Consider the following 18736-nt stretch of genomic DNA (forward strand, 5'->3'; position numbering starts at 1 on the left):
CGGGTCTCCATTTTTGAAATAATCCTTGAAAAGGGTTTACATATGTATGCATTTATTAATAATTTTTTGAAGAAAACGGATATGTGCCCTTAATAATATTACTGCATTTATGTATTCCTGAGTACAACTCAACTGGAAATAATACAAATAATCATCAGCACCATAAGGGCATCCAGGGTTTGAATGTGAAATGAGTTCAAGCACTTCCAAATGTAATTGACTTTTCAACAGACTGGGATCGACAACTAAGTGTGTTAATAAAGTGAGGTGATGGAGCAGAGGGCATTCTGTGGATGGTGGGGCTCAGATACATGGTCAGGGGGAGTATCACGGAAGGAATGTCCTACAACAAACGCTGTTACATTATTAAATGTAAGCCCTCATAGTGCATTAACCTGCCGCATGGTCTAGAAGATTCTGGTAAAGTATTTATAGATGCTGGAAATAATAAAGTATGTATCTCAAAGAGTGTCTGAGATGTGTGGTGCTGAAAGTGCAACATCAGCAGATTAGCTAACACAGCTCCTCCCTGCAGTTTATATTATAGTGGCGCGGTATGTGGGCCATTTCCTTCTGCTCGGATATGCAGATTCCGAGATCCAGATAATACAAAATGTCTGTTTTTTGCTGTTTTTTTGTTGTGTCTCCAGCTCCAAAACGGTTTGGAATTTTTATTTGACAATTTTAGAATACAAGGAGACTGGCCCAGAATAGTGCCTTTTTTCTGGTTTGGTGAAAAAAATATTAATTTGTTCCTGAGTTATTGGGATTTTAAATGTTGGTTCTGAGCATGCTCAGTACAGTTCTTGCAGTTAAATGTTCGCTCGAAAAAGGAATTGGCCTCACAACAAAATATCCTTTTTCACGAGGGTCTAATCTTCATTCGTCAGAAAAAAATCTTGTTTGTGAAGCGGACATTTTTTCATTAAAAAAATAAAATAAAAATAAAACACTGAAACTGCCTGAAAAGCAGCAGCTGTTCTGCAAAAATAGAAGTACTCTGGCGAAAAAAATATTTAGAATGTAATTTCTTTTGTCGTGAGCGAGATCTTCTTTCGTGAGGTTCTCGTGAAAAGAGAATACTGAATGTGAACAGCCACCGCCGAGTCCTCGAGATAAGTTTCACCGAGACAGACAGCACTTCCCAGGGCAGCAGTGTGAGATACCTCCCTTCCATTTTAATTGCTGGTATCTCACCCTCTGTTCGAGTTAGAAACACAAGATACCCCTCATGTGGTTCCTCTGCTCTCCCTCTACTGGAATATGGAACTGGTTTCTTTAGTTTTTCCAGTGAAAACTAAAAAACAACCATTAACCACCGCTGGGTCCTTGGCTAAGACGGGGTGGGCATGCAGCTGGAGCCTGTAGTGTAGAGGTTAGCACCTTTGCCTAGCACGCCAAAGATCTGTGGATCGAAAACTGGTGAAAACTTTTTTTTACTTTTTTAATTATACTTTTATACTAACATAATTTTAGTTTTTGTTCATGTGCGAATATCCAAAATGCTAAGTGTATTAAATTGTATATATTAAATATTTTAATGGTTATAGTAAAATTAACGTCCTCGCTTGAAAACTATCAACTTTTAAGTTTTTGCATATTTTTTTTTTTTTTTTTTTTGAGCGAGAGATGGTTCAGCTATGGCCACAACCTTTGTATCACATACTTTTTTTTTTTTTTTTGGATTGAGACAATTAAAAAAATAATAATTTAGATGTTTTATTTATTGACATCATGTAATCAAAGAAACTACAGAACAATATTGCAAAAGTCTACCGAACGCCATAATAGTAATATTTAAGGCATGCTGGGTTTCAAAATGTCACATTTTTAAATGTCACAGTTTTTTGTTAAGTATGGAAAACTACAAAGCGGTATCTAATTCAATATGTTAACATAGCATTATTTCACAGGCTTCATTTGACTTTGTGAAGCAAAATGATTTAATTATATAGGGAGATGCAAAACTTTTGGCCATAGCTGTACTGCTAATTCACTATATTCTAATAGATAAATTACAACTGAACATGCAATACTGGCATAATACAATAAACGCAGCCTCGATTTACTGTATAGCAAGATGTTTTTATATATTTATAATATTAATGTTATAGTTTATTATATATGATGTAACTACTGCTTGGAACTTTTTGTCTAAAACTAAATCTCCACAGTGCACAAACAGCATCCCCAAATCGCAGTCAGCCAAAAGGCTAAAACCTGTTTATGTTCCTGTGACAGGCTAGCTGCAGGGATGACGTCAGGCCAGAAAGAATCAGTGCTCAGTGTTTTATTGTAAAATAAAAGGTTTAAACAGAAAACAGGACACGGCACTTGAGGCCAAAATAAATAGACAAACAAAACTGATTAACACTAAACAAACAGTGGATGAACAGGCAAACAAACACGGTGAGTCTAAACACTAACAATTATTATTTTAGTTTATTTTAGTTTACTTTTCCACACCCTCCTTCTCCACACCCGTTCTCCACTCACTGAACACACAACCCCGAGTGAGTGAAAAGTGCATCTATATATACTGTTGTGCCGGGATTCAATTACTAATTAATTATTCACTTGAATCCCAGCATGTGAACTAATTCTGTGCAACCCCGTGCTCACATATTAAATACTTTAAATGCACGTGAAGTGAAGTGCAATCCCTGTGCCTAAATACAATTATACATTTTACACACTCGTGCTCATTACCCACATTATATCCCGTGTACCAACTACAATACACTAACATTAACACACGCAACATACAACATAAAACACAAAAATACACACAGGGGCCGGGCACATTGCCACAGTTCCTCATCGAACAAGCTGAACGTGTCGGAGTCTTCCTGCCTCACAAAATTCCATCAACTTTGAATATTACTAAAAGATGGTCAAAATGTGGTATTTAAAAAAAAAAAAACACATTCTTTGGGGATATTATTTTGTTAAGTGTGTTCATAGAAAGATGTTTTCACTTATGAGTTGTAACGGATGCATCTGTACTGTGGGCTAGGTTTTGACATGCACATGTGGTTTTTTTTTATAGAAACGTTTTCGTACTAACTCTTGTACTTGATAACATTAATTTAAAAATCCAATTAATGCCTATGATTAATATGTTTTAATACGTTTTGTGACTAATTTGAAGCTATTCATATGTTTCAGTATTAACTAAATCGAGTTATTAATCAAATCGATTCATCTTGCTACACGATTGATTTATTAAAATGTTTGGATATACTGTTACTTGACTGATTACTGTCTTGTTCAGTCATCTTAAAATAACATTAGAATATGTTTTGTTGAAAAATAATAAGTTTTTGTCCGATTCAGATTTTGCTGCTGATGTATTAATTTTCAAAAGGTTTTCTTTAGGTTCTGTGCTTTATTTTCAGTGTGTGTGTGTGTGTGTGTGTGTGTGTGTGTGTGTGGTGTGTGTGTGTGTGGGGTGGGGGGATGTCTACTTCACAGTCTTGTACCAGGGCTCAGTAAATCAAAGTGCTGTGTGTCAGTGTTTAACACATATACACCTGTGACGTGTTTAATCAAGTTTACAGATATAGCCAGTTTTACTTTTTGTGCTGGGGAACTGCATGCAGGGCAGCATGGGAAGTGTATATGTATGGTAAATCGTGAGACACCGGTGCATGACAGAAGGACTACCAATAGTGCTGTAATATGAATCTATGTCCTAGCATAACTTTCTGTTGTATGGAATTGCAGATGTTCAATGGCATAATAGAGTCTTTTGCAAGGGAGGAAGGGGTGATGAGGCAGCATTAACATTCCTAGTAACATGGATAGGGGGAATGGGAGCACTTTAAGAACAGGACACCGATGCAACAGATGTATGACACAATGATATTGTCACCTACAAAAATTGAAGTGTATGAGGTACACTGTTATGAAACTGTGTTTACATGGGCGAGCGGAATGTGCTGTGTCATGTCAGTTTGAGAGGACAGCACCAACAACACAGATCAACCAAGAGCAACAGAATACAGTATAATGAGATGGATGGCCTCACTGTCACAGTTGGGCTGTGTACTTTGTGCTGTAATACCAGTATGTTCTGTATTCTCCAGTGTTTTAGGACTATGTTGGCAGATAGCACACACATGCGTTCTGTAAATATCCATCCTTAAGCAGTGTAGATGCATGTCTCTTGTGTTATCTGCAGAGAGTTGTATGTTGTTCGTCTTAACTGATGATGGCTGTCTGGTTGCTTCTGCTATTGCTACTGAATGGGAATTGTGAGCTTCCCCTGTATGTGGATCAGCAGTGGTTTGATTCATAGACTATAAATGTAATGCGCTTCCTCCACCTCTGCCTCTTTTGTTCCTGCTGCTTTCCTTCATTATCATTACACCACACCTGCTGCTGCACACTACCAATGGCTAACTACATCACCAGGCTCTACGGTGCCACAGTGAAAGCGGTCGTCTCTTAACGTGCCACATCGTTTGGATGATTATTTTAATGTACTTCGCCTTTCCACAAGCTGATCAATTTCATAAGAGTTTCAGTCACACCTATATTGAAGTCCAGCTGGCTATAACCTTGAGCAATCATTATACTAATTTATAGAATATTTTATTTTATTATTCATTTACATATTTTACAGCTGTCTAAAACTATATTGTAGTAAGTTCAGAAAATGCTTTTCAAATATACAAACCACAGTAGTTTCTTCTTTCTTAAATGTATACAGTGCAACAACATAATAAAAACAATAGAAGGGTTCACATACTGTATGCTAATGCAGCAAATCAAACCCTTACTGAAACAATGCAAACCAGGAGAACTGTGATTTAATCGATTTAGCTTGTTGTATCATGCCTAATTTGCATACATACAAATAAAAACAAGCAGCAAATAAAATGTTGGCTCAGACATCAGAGATACATAGATAGATACTGATCATTATTATCGTCAAATTATTGCTACACCATTTTAATATTCTGCACAAGATAATACGAGTAGCTTACTGCGTTACAGTTCTGTGGCTGTACGATTTATGCACAGTTTTCCTATTATTACTGCTGGATAACGACAATGATGAATGATTTTACGAGGAAATAAATATTCATTAGAAGCTAGAACACATCCCCCTCTCCCAGAGCCCATGAACGTACAAGGCCCATTTGCCTGTTGCCAGAGATTTATTTTGAGAGGAGATGGAATTGTGCCCGCTACCGCATCTCATGACAATTTAACAGTTCAGCTAAATTAAACCAACGGCAATACTTACTTGTAACCACAGTGATCAATACCATTAAAGTAGGTGTCAGCTATAATCATATCAGATATATGTGGGAGAACAAGTGATTAGTTGTGGATGTAAATCAAGCCAGGGCAGCATGGGTGTTCAGTGTAAGGGTAGACTAATAGACGACCCTTCAGTTGCTGACTATCAGTTTTCTGGGTCACAGCTTCTTCTGACCATTCTAGTTCTTACAATGTAAAGTAATATAAACAAGGCTCAAAAGTATGTGTGAAATGTCTATAGAAAAGCAACTATTACACAACTAAATCCTTTAATCATGCACAGCTTACATAAAATATGGAATGGCAAATCATATTTTACTATGTAATAGGAGAAAATCGTTTTGTGATCTGCATTAATTAAAGACTATATAATCTGTCATTGCAATGCTCATAATGCAGAGATTAGCCTATTTTATTCAAAAATGAAGAAAATGAAATGTTTTAATTAGCCAGGCACTGTGGATGCTCTGCCTGCAAGCCAAAATAACTTGATATGTACGGAGACATGACAGTAAAATAGGAAAGTACTGTCAACTGCATCTCTACTGGTTTTCCAATAAACCTGCAGAAAACAAAAGCTAAAACGATAGCCTATTTAGTGAAACTGGAAGATGATGCATCCTTTTTAGGATTGGAACACCAATTGTCTGTCACAGTGTTCTTAGAACATTCATCTGTACAGAAAGTCACTGAGCAACTTTTCAAACTTAAACACAACATCAGTATGCCTAGCTATTTCTACCATGCTGTCTGAAGAAGGCGGAAGCTAAAAAGTTACTTTTGTTTTTCATTGTATACACATGTAGCTGTTTGGTTATAACAGGCCAGACAGCACAGTGAGACCCTTTGTTTATCCTTCTGTGCAATAAATAAAGTCAGTTCAACCTTGACCTGCGGAACCTTCTATCAGCGTGAGAGGATGTCAATGTCTGCACTTATTCTCTTCAGGGCCTCTGCCAGCCCAGGTTTTGTGATGAATGCTGATGTACACTGGGGACCAGGCTAAAAGACCACCTGGACTCTCTTGACACAAAATCAGTGCAGCTGTCAAATCAGGTGATTCCAGGTCAGTTCAGCCCAGAGGGGAATGTAAATAACAGACTCAAAGGTAAAAAAAAAAGGAAGTTTAACCAGACTGACAAACTACTTTCTCAGCCCAGCTGGCTACATTTCCAAGTACAAATACATTTACAAAAATAAAGGGTTATTGTGTCCTATGAGAGCACACATAGTTCCACGAGTTGCAGTAGGTTAGTATACAGCCCCTGATGCAGTGGGAGCATAACATATGTCTTGTGGCCAAGTGTGTTTTGGCTAGCACAGGTTTGGGCAGGGCACAGACATGTTGAGGTGTGAAAACAGTTACTTTCAATGCTGTAGGTCAGCCTTACAAGATCTGATTGCAGCCAGATAATGGGACTGAGTCTGACCTATAGCATAGAGAATCCATGCAAATGCATTTTATATCTTAATAGAAAGGGAAGCTTTGGTTGTTTAGTCATACATTAATATAAATGGTATATTTTGTCCTTTACCAGCCAGTTAATCATGATAAAAAGATTGCAATGATTTTTGTTTCTAAAGCATGCACCAGTATGGTATGCATGCTGTATGTATATTGCACATTTGATGAAAATAATGTGTGGTGGTGCAATCGGCACCCTAATTTTATATTCGATTATCGTATACACATTTATCAACAATTATCGATGCATTGATGTTTTATTTTTCAAAATAAAGAACAAACAGGGTTTTTTTAACAGAAGATCCAATAACTAAAAACACTGTTGTACATGATAGTTAAACAAAAATGCACAACTTCTATTCAAATTAGAACACTTCCGATTATAAAAAAGAAATACAAAAGGACTTGAGTTCAACAACTGAAAAGAATATGCGTGCATCTGCATCTGATGTCCCTTTAACATAATAAAAAATACTATATTTTAACAGAAGTGATTTCTATCTGAACTGTGGTTGTTCACTACTGTTAACATTTTATGTCCAAAACATTTGAATTAATCTCACAAATCCTGTCTAATTTAACTATTGTACTAAACAAAACACAACATGCTTTGAAACAAAAGAAGGTATTGACCTTAATTTTTAAATCAAGAAAACGTGAATAGAATAGGTCTACTTCTGATTTGGCTTGTCCAACGCGAATGTAGAGGCCTAAAGTGTGTATCCTAGCAACATGCTAATCTACCGTACTAGCACTAAAAGAAGCGCACTAACACTCAAGGTTTTAATGCAAACCGGCAACAGGAGACTTCAAACTGGGTTCTAATTTGATGCATCGATTCACCAATATGTAATCAAAGCCTGGGAAATTTAAGGACAGATGATCAATAACTGAACCCCTATGAGAGGATTTTGAAGCAACACTTCACTAATCACATATTGTAACTCTTCTTTGGAATCCGTTTGCCCTTACCTTCAGACAATCTTCTTGATTTGAGAAGTTGTGGAAGTTTCCAGCCCAGTATTCAGGGGAGTTGAGGAGAAATTCCACCTCGGCTATGGAGTGGAGCAGGCAGCGTATCTCTGCTAGGTATGCAGAAGGTACATGAGAGGTCTCCACAGTCACCCCTTCAGTCGTCACAACTGTCGTCTCTCCATAAACCGTTTGCTGTCGTAGATATATAACAAGAGTTGGTTTTCTTTCAAAATCAACAGCTTAGATGGGTTTGGACTAAAATCAAATGGTTAATATTCCATGCATGGTAACAATGGTCCAGTGATAATACTCACCAGGCGAAAACGATTGTTCTCACTATTGTGCATGTGCCATACATTATAATAACTTCTCACAACTGTTTATTTAATTTTAAGGGGCATGACAACAAAGTATACGGTGGGCCTAAAAAAATGATATATTGATGCATAAAGTATTGCACACAATGAGAACATGATAAACAATACATGACACATAGATATATAGATATATAGATAGATAGATAGATAGATAGATAGATAGATGGGTGATTGGTTAAATGTATCTTAGCAGTTTTTATTTTCAAGGTGAAAATAAAAAGGATAATTATATACTGAGGATACATCAAGGTCATGTGTGTGTGTGTGGGGGGGGGGGGGGGGGGGGGGGGGGGGGATTGGGGTATCTTCTCCATTGGGTAAGACCCATAATTCACAAGAGGTGGTGCCTCAAGCAAGTGTGGGGATATTGGCCTACCATTTATAAAAAAAAAAGTAAAGTGTGTGAATTTACGCAAAACGATGCCACATATTTGGAATCAATTATGGTATCAGAGTCCTGACCATAAGTGCCGAGTTAGAGGGGGCAAAGGGGCATGAACACAGCAATACCATAAACTACTATGAAGGCACCCAAAAGCATGGGTAGTGTTTTCATGCAATTATTTCAAATGAAAAACATTACCCTGTGAAGAAACATACGTGGGGAGTAGGCTACAGCATAGCTTTAGCGATCTAATTCATTTTAAAGTTAGGTTAAAGTTTCCTTAACTAAGTTATTTATTTTAGTTTTATTTTAATTTAAATGTTATCCAAAGATATGGATACGTAGATAACTTGTGAATCTCGGCAAAAAGCTAATGACTCCACTGAACCAGGTCAGTCTCTTCCATGCACTAGCGCTAATGTTTCTGAAATGTTAGAATTAAAAAACAAGTACTGAACATGCTACCATGGGTAAAAAGACATTTTCAAGAGCAATGGATTAAAACATAAAACTGGGTCAAGTCTTTAATGAAGGGAAAAATAAAGTTATTTGTAAATTCTGTTCTTTGTGAGAGAAGCAGAATATGTTTACATTTTCAACGAACAAGCCTTCATCTCGGTAGGTTTTGATAACTGGAGAAAAGCAACTAGGCAATTTCGAAATCCCCCCCCACCACCAAAAAAAACATGTGCCACAGGGAAGCAACATCACAAATGAGCAGCAGTTGTGATGCACAGTTCACCCCCAAGTGTAAGTCACTTTGGATAAAAACATCTGCTAAATGACTAAAGTAATAAATATAAATTTATGTTTAAGTTACGTTTTTTTCATCAGCATAACTGTAAGGAATGCTGTGGATTATAACTGTTTTAAAGTTGACCTTTTTAATTTTGGTATATTAATTGAGTATTTACGCTACGCTAAATGGTCCTCACTACTGGGCTGTCACTCAAAACAAACATAATGTACCCAACAAGAGGGATATTTCTGAATGATTGTCTCAGATGTACTATAAAGGTATAATTTTGGAGGAAATAACATGTGTTTATTAAGTACATTAACCATTTTCACTAAACCAGACAATTACAGTAATTGTCCATAATTTTATGTTTTTACTTCTTAAAAGAAATCCATTTAGAAATGCCATTATGTGCTCTGATAAATCAATAACCTTGGTCAGTCTGACCTTCACATCCATTTTACCTTACACTTTCTTTAATGCTGCAGCTTCAGATAATTAGCATCCCCTCTATATTCTAATATTGCTCTTTCAGAGCTACAAGGGCAATTTATCTTGCAGTCATTTCTCACTAAGTTTATAGCAGTCCCTTTACAAGAATTAATTCTAGGTAAAAAAAAACAAAACACAATGCCTGCATGGTGAAGGGACCAACATGTATTTCCTTCTCTTATTGCTGTGAGAGAAAAACCCAATAACATTACACAGTTAGAGGTTCTAATTACATTTTCTGTATATCTTGTTTAAAAAGGAAGGCTAACTCATAGCAAACCATAAAATATTTGTTATGATATATAGAGCTTATGCTCATTTTTACTGTATTGCTAAAACCTCAATATTTTAGTCAATACAGTATTTGCTTCCTTTGGACAAAAATGTGGCAAATTAAGACTGGCACTAATGTTGGTCTCAAAAATTTGGACCCACATTGTTGTCCCTGCCTTGCTCTATCAGCTACCTTCTTTTTCATTTTGCCTCCATATTAAATGGGATGCTGTGTTTATTGTCAAAGCTTTGTTTTGAAATATAACTGATTTGCATGTATATCACAGCTTTATTGGGAATATTTTGTACTACCCAGAAGTGCTTCTTCTCAACAAGAATGGGCTTGAAAAAGAATACACACAGGTTTCACTTATGGTGGTCAATTCATTAAAATTGTGTTTCTTTTCCAATACGTGGCTTGTAACTGTCAATAGTGTGTCTGAGAAATGATTAAATAACGTTTTTGTTGGCAACACTGACATAATCCTTAAAAACTGCAGTCTCTTGCTTTTGTTCACACTACTTTACTTGCTCAGTATTCTAAATATTAAAACTGTATCATAATTCTATTATTATCAAGGCTCTGTCAGAGTTTTAAATAGAACAGCAGGTGAGTCTCTGAAAATCCTTGTCCCTTGAGTGAGGACACATGTGTCTATATTTCAAAGATCAGTGCTGAAAACACAACCTTCTGTTACAACACTGTGAAGAGATAGAAATCCTTCATTATTGCACGGTTGGTATATTTTATGTTAAGTTTCAAGCAAAGATGAATGGTCAAAAACTTGATGCAATTGAAATATCTTCCTGTAAAGTGGTTAATGATTTATACGGCACCATACTGATAGGGTTTATTTATGGAAATAGTAATGTTTTCTATGCATGGGCAATGCTACGCAATATCTAACATTCTTCTGACTTAAAAGTTACACTTCAGGCAGCTATAAATATTAAATATTCACATGTCCATTCCTTCTTTTTGCTGGGCACATTCAGTAAACATGGTGCACCACTTGGGTTTATGACTGAATTAGAGGGGGAGACACCAGGGATTACCAAGACTGGAGAGAAAATTAGTATGCATGTTATTATTATCATTTTTCTTGATGTTTTTTTTTTTTTTTTTTACTGTAAGCTAGAAATTATACATTTACGAACAAGAGGATGCCATTTGGCCCATCAGTGCTGTCCGGTACCTAGTAGCCGATTGATCCCAAAATGTTGTCGGGTCTTAAAGGTTCCCAATGATACTGCATCTACAACATGGCTAGGTAACTGTGACAGAGACAGAATGATTCTTGGTGATAAATCTCCCTCCCGACCTGTGAGGGCGCTGTCTAAAGGGAACAAAGTGCCCTGGACTGACTGGATGGCCAGACAATTCATTCCCAGGGTTAGGGGGAAGTCGGCCATCTAGAAAGGGGGCAGAGCTATAGTACACTAAATCATCGACCCGGAAGGGAAACGATGGGGCAAGTGCGGATTGGAGGAGCTGTTGCAATCGTTATGTTATGGTTAATGCTGACCTGGAAGAAGAACCATATTATATTGTGAGTGTTTTCCCTTTCTACATAAAGAAGTGTCTCCTACCCTCTATGTCTGTCTCCAGTCATTACTTGAAGTTAGTGTGCATGTCTTTGCATTGAAGTGACAAAAAAAGTGTAATTGACAGAAGCTACCTCATGAGTATCTTAAACGCTGTTCAAAGAGATCTGTTTCATCGTGTACAGTAGTTATTGAGCTTGTATCTTATTACCCATTACCCCAGCATGGGGCAGCCGTGTTAATAACAAAAGTGTGTCACAATACAAATTACTGTTACACATGCTTCCTCTCGAGGGAGTGACCGCATGCTAAAATGTTTCTAAAAGAAGATGCTATCCAGGATAGTTTTAAATTCTTCCCAATGTCAATCTTTGTTTTGTGTCAGTATGCATTAAGGTCAGCCTCTCAAACGTATTTAAATGTGATTCAACAGTGAAGCAGGATTGCATGATTAAGTTGCTAAAAATATTAGTTGTATCCTTCTTGCTAGTTTTTAAAGACAAAGAACACTGTCAGAATGGTGTTCCTCTTGTGTTAATTTAAACAAATACATTAAAAAGAGACATTACATTATCTGCTGTGGAGATGTGCCCTTGTGATTATTTAAGCAATAACAACATGAACACTTCACGTTATTGTATTATTTTTTAATTCTTGGTTTCTCATTACCCCAGATAAAATATTTCTACTGTCTAATGAAGACCACAGAGGTTAACCAATGCAAGAGTAATATAAATATATTCTTACTTTTTTTGCTTAATTGGAATGAACACTGACGCCAAAGCAGTACATATTAAAAACAATTACGGGTTCAAGTCGTATTTGCAGTGCTTGGCCTTTCTTTCATTTTCACCCTAAATCTCAGTTTAACACAGCAGTAAGCTTTAAAAAGTCAAATTAATCGTTATTGCACAACCAGCAAGCAACCTACTATTAATGTCTTGTCCAACAGGGGTAGATAATTAAGCCAAATAGCGGCTTGTCTTCTTGTCCTGTGGCAGTGTTAGGTGTCCCCTGTCACACTGTTATTATATTTTGATTTAGTTTAGCAGGAATAAGGCAAAAAAAAATCCCTGAATGTAAATGGTTTTCTGTCTCCCTCCATTCCAGCCACTCCAAAGTGTCTTCCCAGTCTTAAAGCCTGAAGACCATCTGTCTTTTGTTTAATTATTCTGTTTGTTTAATTGTTAGCAATACAAGTGTGCAATAGCACTGCAATCTACAAATAATTTGCATGACTAATGCTTTTACCTGCCTGACCATTTGCCGACTTGCTACATGTCTATCTCATAGTAAGTCTAATAACTGATAGTAAAAATGATCACAGGACATTACAAGCTTTTGCCATGTATTAATAAATAAATGTATAAATAAATAATGAATTAATTCCTTGGATATTATGCCAGTTTTCCCACTGACAGTAAAAAACAACGTGTGTCACAGATAATGTAGAACAGTTATCTTTCCAAATGCATGCATTACAGCTACATCTCAGAATTGCAATTTATTAATGTTTTGATATTGTCTTGTCAATCAGGTGGTATTTACCAATGCAGGGGCTTTAACTACCAATGCAACACTTGCATGTGTTTCTTTGTTTTTTGTCAGGAAAAGTTAGAAAACTCTGTTAATGCAGTATATTTGCAATTTGTAAACAAGACATGTGATTAAAATTGTGAGTCATAGGAAAGACAAGGGGGGTGAAGTCTAAAAGAGAGAAACAAAAAAGTAAGAGAAAGAAAGATGCTGATCAATCATTTTAGCTCTCAGCTCACTTTGATGTATTATACAGTGGACACCACATACTGTAGCAGCCTTGCCAAGTGAACTTCTTAGATACTGGGCTGCAGAGTCCTACAACTGTTTGGACTTGATATAATTTTTTCTAACAGAGTAGTAACATAAACACTTTATTACACCAATAACTCTTTAGAGCTCAATGCCAAAAGTGTACAATTTCAGAATATATCTTCTAGCCTTGTAATCCATTTTAGGTGACATTTGTATTGCATCTCTGTATAAATAAATCCCATGTTTTTTTTTTCTAACAAAAGAAAGTCTCTTGCCCATTCTGTTATGTTTAAAAAGACGTATGCGTAAATAAACTTGGCAGTCAATTTGTATTAATTCAATTCAGAATCTAATATGTTTGGAAGTGATTTAATGAATCTAATGTAGGAATGTTGTAGGCACTGGTGTTTAATCTGCTGAAACATGGTTTAATAAGATGAAACGCTTGTTTGATACATTTCTAATGACATGTGTCAGGTTTGTAAATATTTGTTACTGTGCCATTTTAATTTACAAATCTACAGTCTCCTGGGAGGCTAGAATATGAGCTTTCACACCAGGGAGAGGGGGGGGGGAGGTAATAAATAATAAAAACATGTGTCACAGCATGTATGATGTAAATGGAAAATTGATGAGGCAACATAAACCAATATTTATTCCTAGCAAAAAGTTCAAATCTGTCATCCTTATTGTTCCTGCGTTCCGTTTGACAATGAAGTCTGTTGTGACTTGCATACTTTTATGTTCACTCCCTGGAATAAACCAGAGTGTTAGTTTTCTTTTTTTTCACCTCACACACTCTGTTAGTGGCATTTGGTTAGTAGCAGTTGCAAACAGTGCCGTTTGCGAGCGGGTGGGGTAACTCACAATTTGTGAAAAGTTCAGTCGTCGGAACTGAGCAAATTTGCTCTCTATTTCTTGCCAGCGTTTGTTGAGCTGGATCAAGCTCGGCTCCACTGCCTTTGCAGCCCCATCCCTTGACAAGCTTTGAGCCTGCCTGTTGACTGCATTCAGGTCTTCTCTCTTCTCCTCCAGTTCAGCATCAATCTCCTAGTGAGCAAAACCAATACAGGGCCCCAAGGCAGTTAGCTGAATAGACCAAAGCGCAAAACTGAGAAATCAAACAAATAAATAATTATTTAAAAAAAAAAAAAGCCTTTCAGGAGGCACTCTCCGCTTTATTTATGCAGCAAATGTTACAATTAAAACAGGTTTATTCCATATACACAGAAAGAATTTAATGTCCTGTCTGCCTTGTAGCAGACTTGTCATCTCATCGGTTCTAATGTAGAACTCAATTAGAACTGAAAGGGAGCTTCTGCATTTTAAGCTTTAGGGCTTTCCTTTGATGTGCAATGAAATACTTTTTTTTAGAGGGATGTGGGTATTGGGTTTATGCTGTCAAAAATCAAAGAGTAAGACTGTCGTCTAAGGGCCCCTATCTTGCCACTTTAACGTGGCCAGTCAAGCTCTGTTTTTATAGTTTTAGAATAGAGCTTTTTAGATCAAATTAAGCAAAAAATGAGGCAGTGAAATGTATTAAAAAAAAGGTGACATTGACAAATATGTGCATAAATCTACAGTGGTGTGACTATGAAAATGACAAGAGATGTTTGGGATCAGATGAAGGTCCTAACATGACAAAGGGGTCTTCTGTTCTACTGAAAGCTCATTTGTTCATCTGTAACAAAGATACACAATGTCAAAACAACTCAACTTTTCCTTTAGGCAGTACATAATTTAATAAACAGCTTAGTAAAAAAAAAAAAAAAAAAAAAAGGTGATCCGTCACAGGTGTCTTTTTGATACCAGTTTAAACAAGTTATTACAGATTTCTTAATATAAACATTACAAATCGAACTACTATCATATTCCCTTGCAGCCATTTTAACCAAACATGTTAACTCTTCAAAAGAACTACAGTATACACAATAGACAACTTATTTTTCTTCAGTACCTGCTTGATTACAAAGCTGCATTACCTTTATCTTTTGTTCATCTCTGGGGTCTGGTAGACTGGCTACCTTTTTCTCAATGTCATCAAGCCACTGCAGTAGGTTGTCAGTCTGCCGCCTGTACTGGTACCACTGGGGTGATATTGGCAGAGCCTTTTTCTTCCTCAGAGATCTCAGGTCCTGTGCAAAGTTTGCAACAATTGTTAAAAAAAAAAAAAAAAAAAAAAAAAAAAACTCCTCTGAGACAAGATGCATTACAGCTGTGTGGTCCAAAAGAATATTACCAATGTAGCGGTGTGAGGCAATTTCTTAACACCTGTCATGTGTTTCTACAGACTTCAGGGAAGCAACTATTAGCATGTTCTGTTGTTTGGAAGGTCCTTTAAAGAATCTGCAGTAATTCTGACTTTTGTCAGCTTCTTGAGTTACATTTTGGCACAACATGCTGATAAGGTAGAACTCTGTAATTTGTCTGGCCTTCACAGTTCTCTTTATTTGTTGTCCTTTATTAATTATTTTTTGCAGGAGAATCTGGCTGGGGTGTCTCGTCTTGTTAGTAGTGGGGATCTACAATAGTTTACTTGCACCCAGCTTTAAAGATAACTTGCCTCTGCAGGCAGGCCTGGATCGCTGGGCTCCAGGTTCAACACTGTAATTACTCCACACTATCTCCCATTATCCTCCAACCATTCATGACGTAGAACCGAGAAACAATGCAGATGCCATCAATCAGAAACAGGCTCCTGCTGCCAGCACTGAGTTTTAACCAGATTAATAATGACTAATGCATTAGCTACAGTGGTTTTAAAAGTAAGAAAACAGAAACAGGCAATTTCTGATGCAGAAAGATTTAATCAGGCTCAAGGCTATTATAGTCGCCACTCTACAATACAGAGAGATAAATATAAGGTAAGGCAATGTGAATAATATAATTAATGCCAGAATACATGAACACTGTAAAAATATCGGTATAAGTTACAGGGGCTTTAAATTTTTCCTCCTAACATGGGACAGTTGTGTGAGAGATGGGGACAGTTGTGTCTGTAAATCTGTCAGTTTTTCTCTCGTAAAGCAGATATCAGATATTCTTCTCTGGTTTAAATCTTTCTTTTCAATCACTGGAATATAATACTACTATGACTACTACTGCTTCTGACACAATATTACATGGTAACAAATGTTTCAGCTGTCTTCTACAGTGTTACAAGATGACGACTGTAGAAACATTCGCTGTCACACCCAAAGTCGGCTTAACTGGCTTAACATTCTTTGCTATAAACATGTTTATCTTTGTGTACGCTTATCAAAGCCACTGCATTTAAAGTTGTCAGTGTTTTTGCTTTGCTGTGGAAATACATTTAATATGCTGCCTTGTTTTATTTTATTTTTTGGTGGCGGTGAAATTAAGATTTACATTATCGTCTTCTAAAGTGTTACTTTTTCCATTTAATTATCCAAGTTCACTGTATATTTCCCGTTTTAAAAGTAGTCTATTTCTCGCGCTGAAAAAAAAGTGATCTCACAGCAAAAGCAAAGGCTCTGCACACTGAAAGCCTGTCTGTCTGTCTGCCTCTGAACGAGGTGACGTATCCTCTCTCAAAAGTCTTGGCCTGTATACATGTGCCTGTTTTCCACTGTGGACAAGTTTCTTTTGTCAAAAAGTGAGGGGGCACTGGCTCCGGAACCCCTGAATGAGAATCTACGTTCTGGTTGTCCTTGTGCAGCTCTGTATATTTTATTATAGAAGCTCGCTTGAATCTGACTACGACTACTATGACTACGACTACTACTACTACGACTACTACTACTACTACTACTACTACTACTAATAATAATAATAATAATAATAATAATAATAATGTTCACAGAGAGTATGCTGTGCTATCATGTATCAACCCAAGTTGAATACACCTATCAAGTCCTTGTGAAAAACACTCAATCTCTCTTTTTATACGTAGCCTGCTCAATATCAAAGGTCTGCATGCTATTCTATTATAATTGAAGAAAAAGCAGTGGCCTTGCATTAATTTTGAACCCTTACTTAGCCTATGAAATATGCCATGAAGATGATAGCTGATGAAAGATGAAATGCAGAATATACAAAGGTTATTTCTTTTTTTTTTCACCTACACAAAAGAACTGCGAGTTTGACTTTTCTTGGTTATCTGCATTGGGATAATATCGAGCTGCTCTTTCATCTCTATGAACAGCGGCTGTCCAGCTATAATAAAGTGGCAGATTGTGATAGTAGGATTATGAAGCTGAAATACATGTCAAGATGTGGCAGTGATTGAGACAGCAACAGCACTAGGACTGCATTGGGAGTTAAGGCCCCAAAGACAAAAAAAAAATCTCCTTGGTAACAAAGACTTACACTGGCAGCAAAAACTAAATATATTCAAACATCTAACACCAGAATGGAAGCTCAGATAAATACTATGCAGTCCTTACAAGTCTCTGAAGTAAGTGATTTCCTTTTTTAGGAAAGGTAGGTATCTCAGTAAGATAGGATTTCTGTTTTGTGGTGCCTAAGTCTTGATTGTTCAGTGGCTAGTGGGATGCCAGTTTTCATACTGATGCAAAGCAGAGGATTTTGACTGGTCTATGGGGAAAGCTCTGGAGTGATTGTGATTGTGAAATAAGAACAATTTTTGAAAGCAATCAGATAAGAAACCACAATCCAAAGCGCTAATTCGGGATGTGTTTTGAATATAAGTTGAAATCCCAGCTTAAATACAAATCACAGACACTGAAAGAGAGGTGTCCTGTTCCAATATTGTATGTCATGGATTGCCTGGGTATAAGGACAGATGCATTTTTAAAACTGATTAGAGAATGACATGTATAGGTGTACGTGTTACCTAGCAACTGCCTTAAAAGCTTGTGTTCAAAGGAAAAGTTATAACACTTGGTTTCATCTATTTCTTTCTGATTTGGATCTTTTGTATCAAAAGGTTTTAGAAACAATATCTTCACACAGGATGTTGACTTGGCGATTCCAGAACCTTCATTTTCTTCTTCTTTAACCATTCTGAAGTAGATTTTGATGTGTGCTTTGGATCGTTGTTGTGTTGGAACATCCAGTTGCACTTTAAACCACGTTTTGTAGCGGAGGGTTTCAGATGATTGGCCAATATCTTTTGGTATGCTATGGAATCCATTTTACCATGTATTGGAACTAAATTTCCTGTGCCATTAGAGGAAAAACAGACCTATAGAAGGATATTACCACCTCCATGCTTGACAGTAGGTATGGTGTTCTTTTCTTTGTACTCCTCACCAGACTTTCTCCAAACGTAACGACTATCAGAGTGACCAAATAACTCAATTCTGATATCATCACTCCACAAAACCTTTGACCAGAACTCATATCCATCATTCAAATGCCATTGTGCAAACTTTAAGCGATTTGTCCTTGTGACGTTTTCCTAAGAGTGGCTTTTTCCTTCACCATGCAATACTTGACCT

At 36.8% G+C, this 18736-nt stretch overlaps 1 protein-coding gene across 10 annotated transcripts in view; it reads right to left on the reverse strand.

Moving 5' to 3' along the window:
• Window positions 1–18736, reverse strand: part of LOC117407249 (dystrophin-like) — an 809654-nt gene that overhangs the window by 422017 nt on the left and 368901 nt on the right. For all 10 annotated transcript variants that reach the window (XM_059028873.1, XM_059028880.1, XM_059028876.1 and 7 more), the window contains 3 exons: window positions 15296–15448; window positions 14181–14363; window positions 7709–7903 (listed from right to left, as the gene is read on the reverse strand). In XM_059028873.1, the coding sequence (XP_058884856.1) occupies window positions 7709–7903; window positions 14181–14363; window positions 15296–15448 (531 nt within the window). The remainder of the gene's footprint in view (window positions 1–7708; window positions 7904–14180; window positions 14364–15295; window positions 15449–18736) is intronic.

This window comes from Acipenser ruthenus, chromosome 8 (assembly GCF_902713425.1).
Source record: "Acipenser ruthenus chromosome 8, fAciRut3.2 maternal haplotype, whole genome shotgun sequence".
Taxonomy (NCBI): Eukaryota; Metazoa; Chordata; class Actinopteri; order Acipenseriformes; family Acipenseridae; genus Acipenser; species Acipenser ruthenus.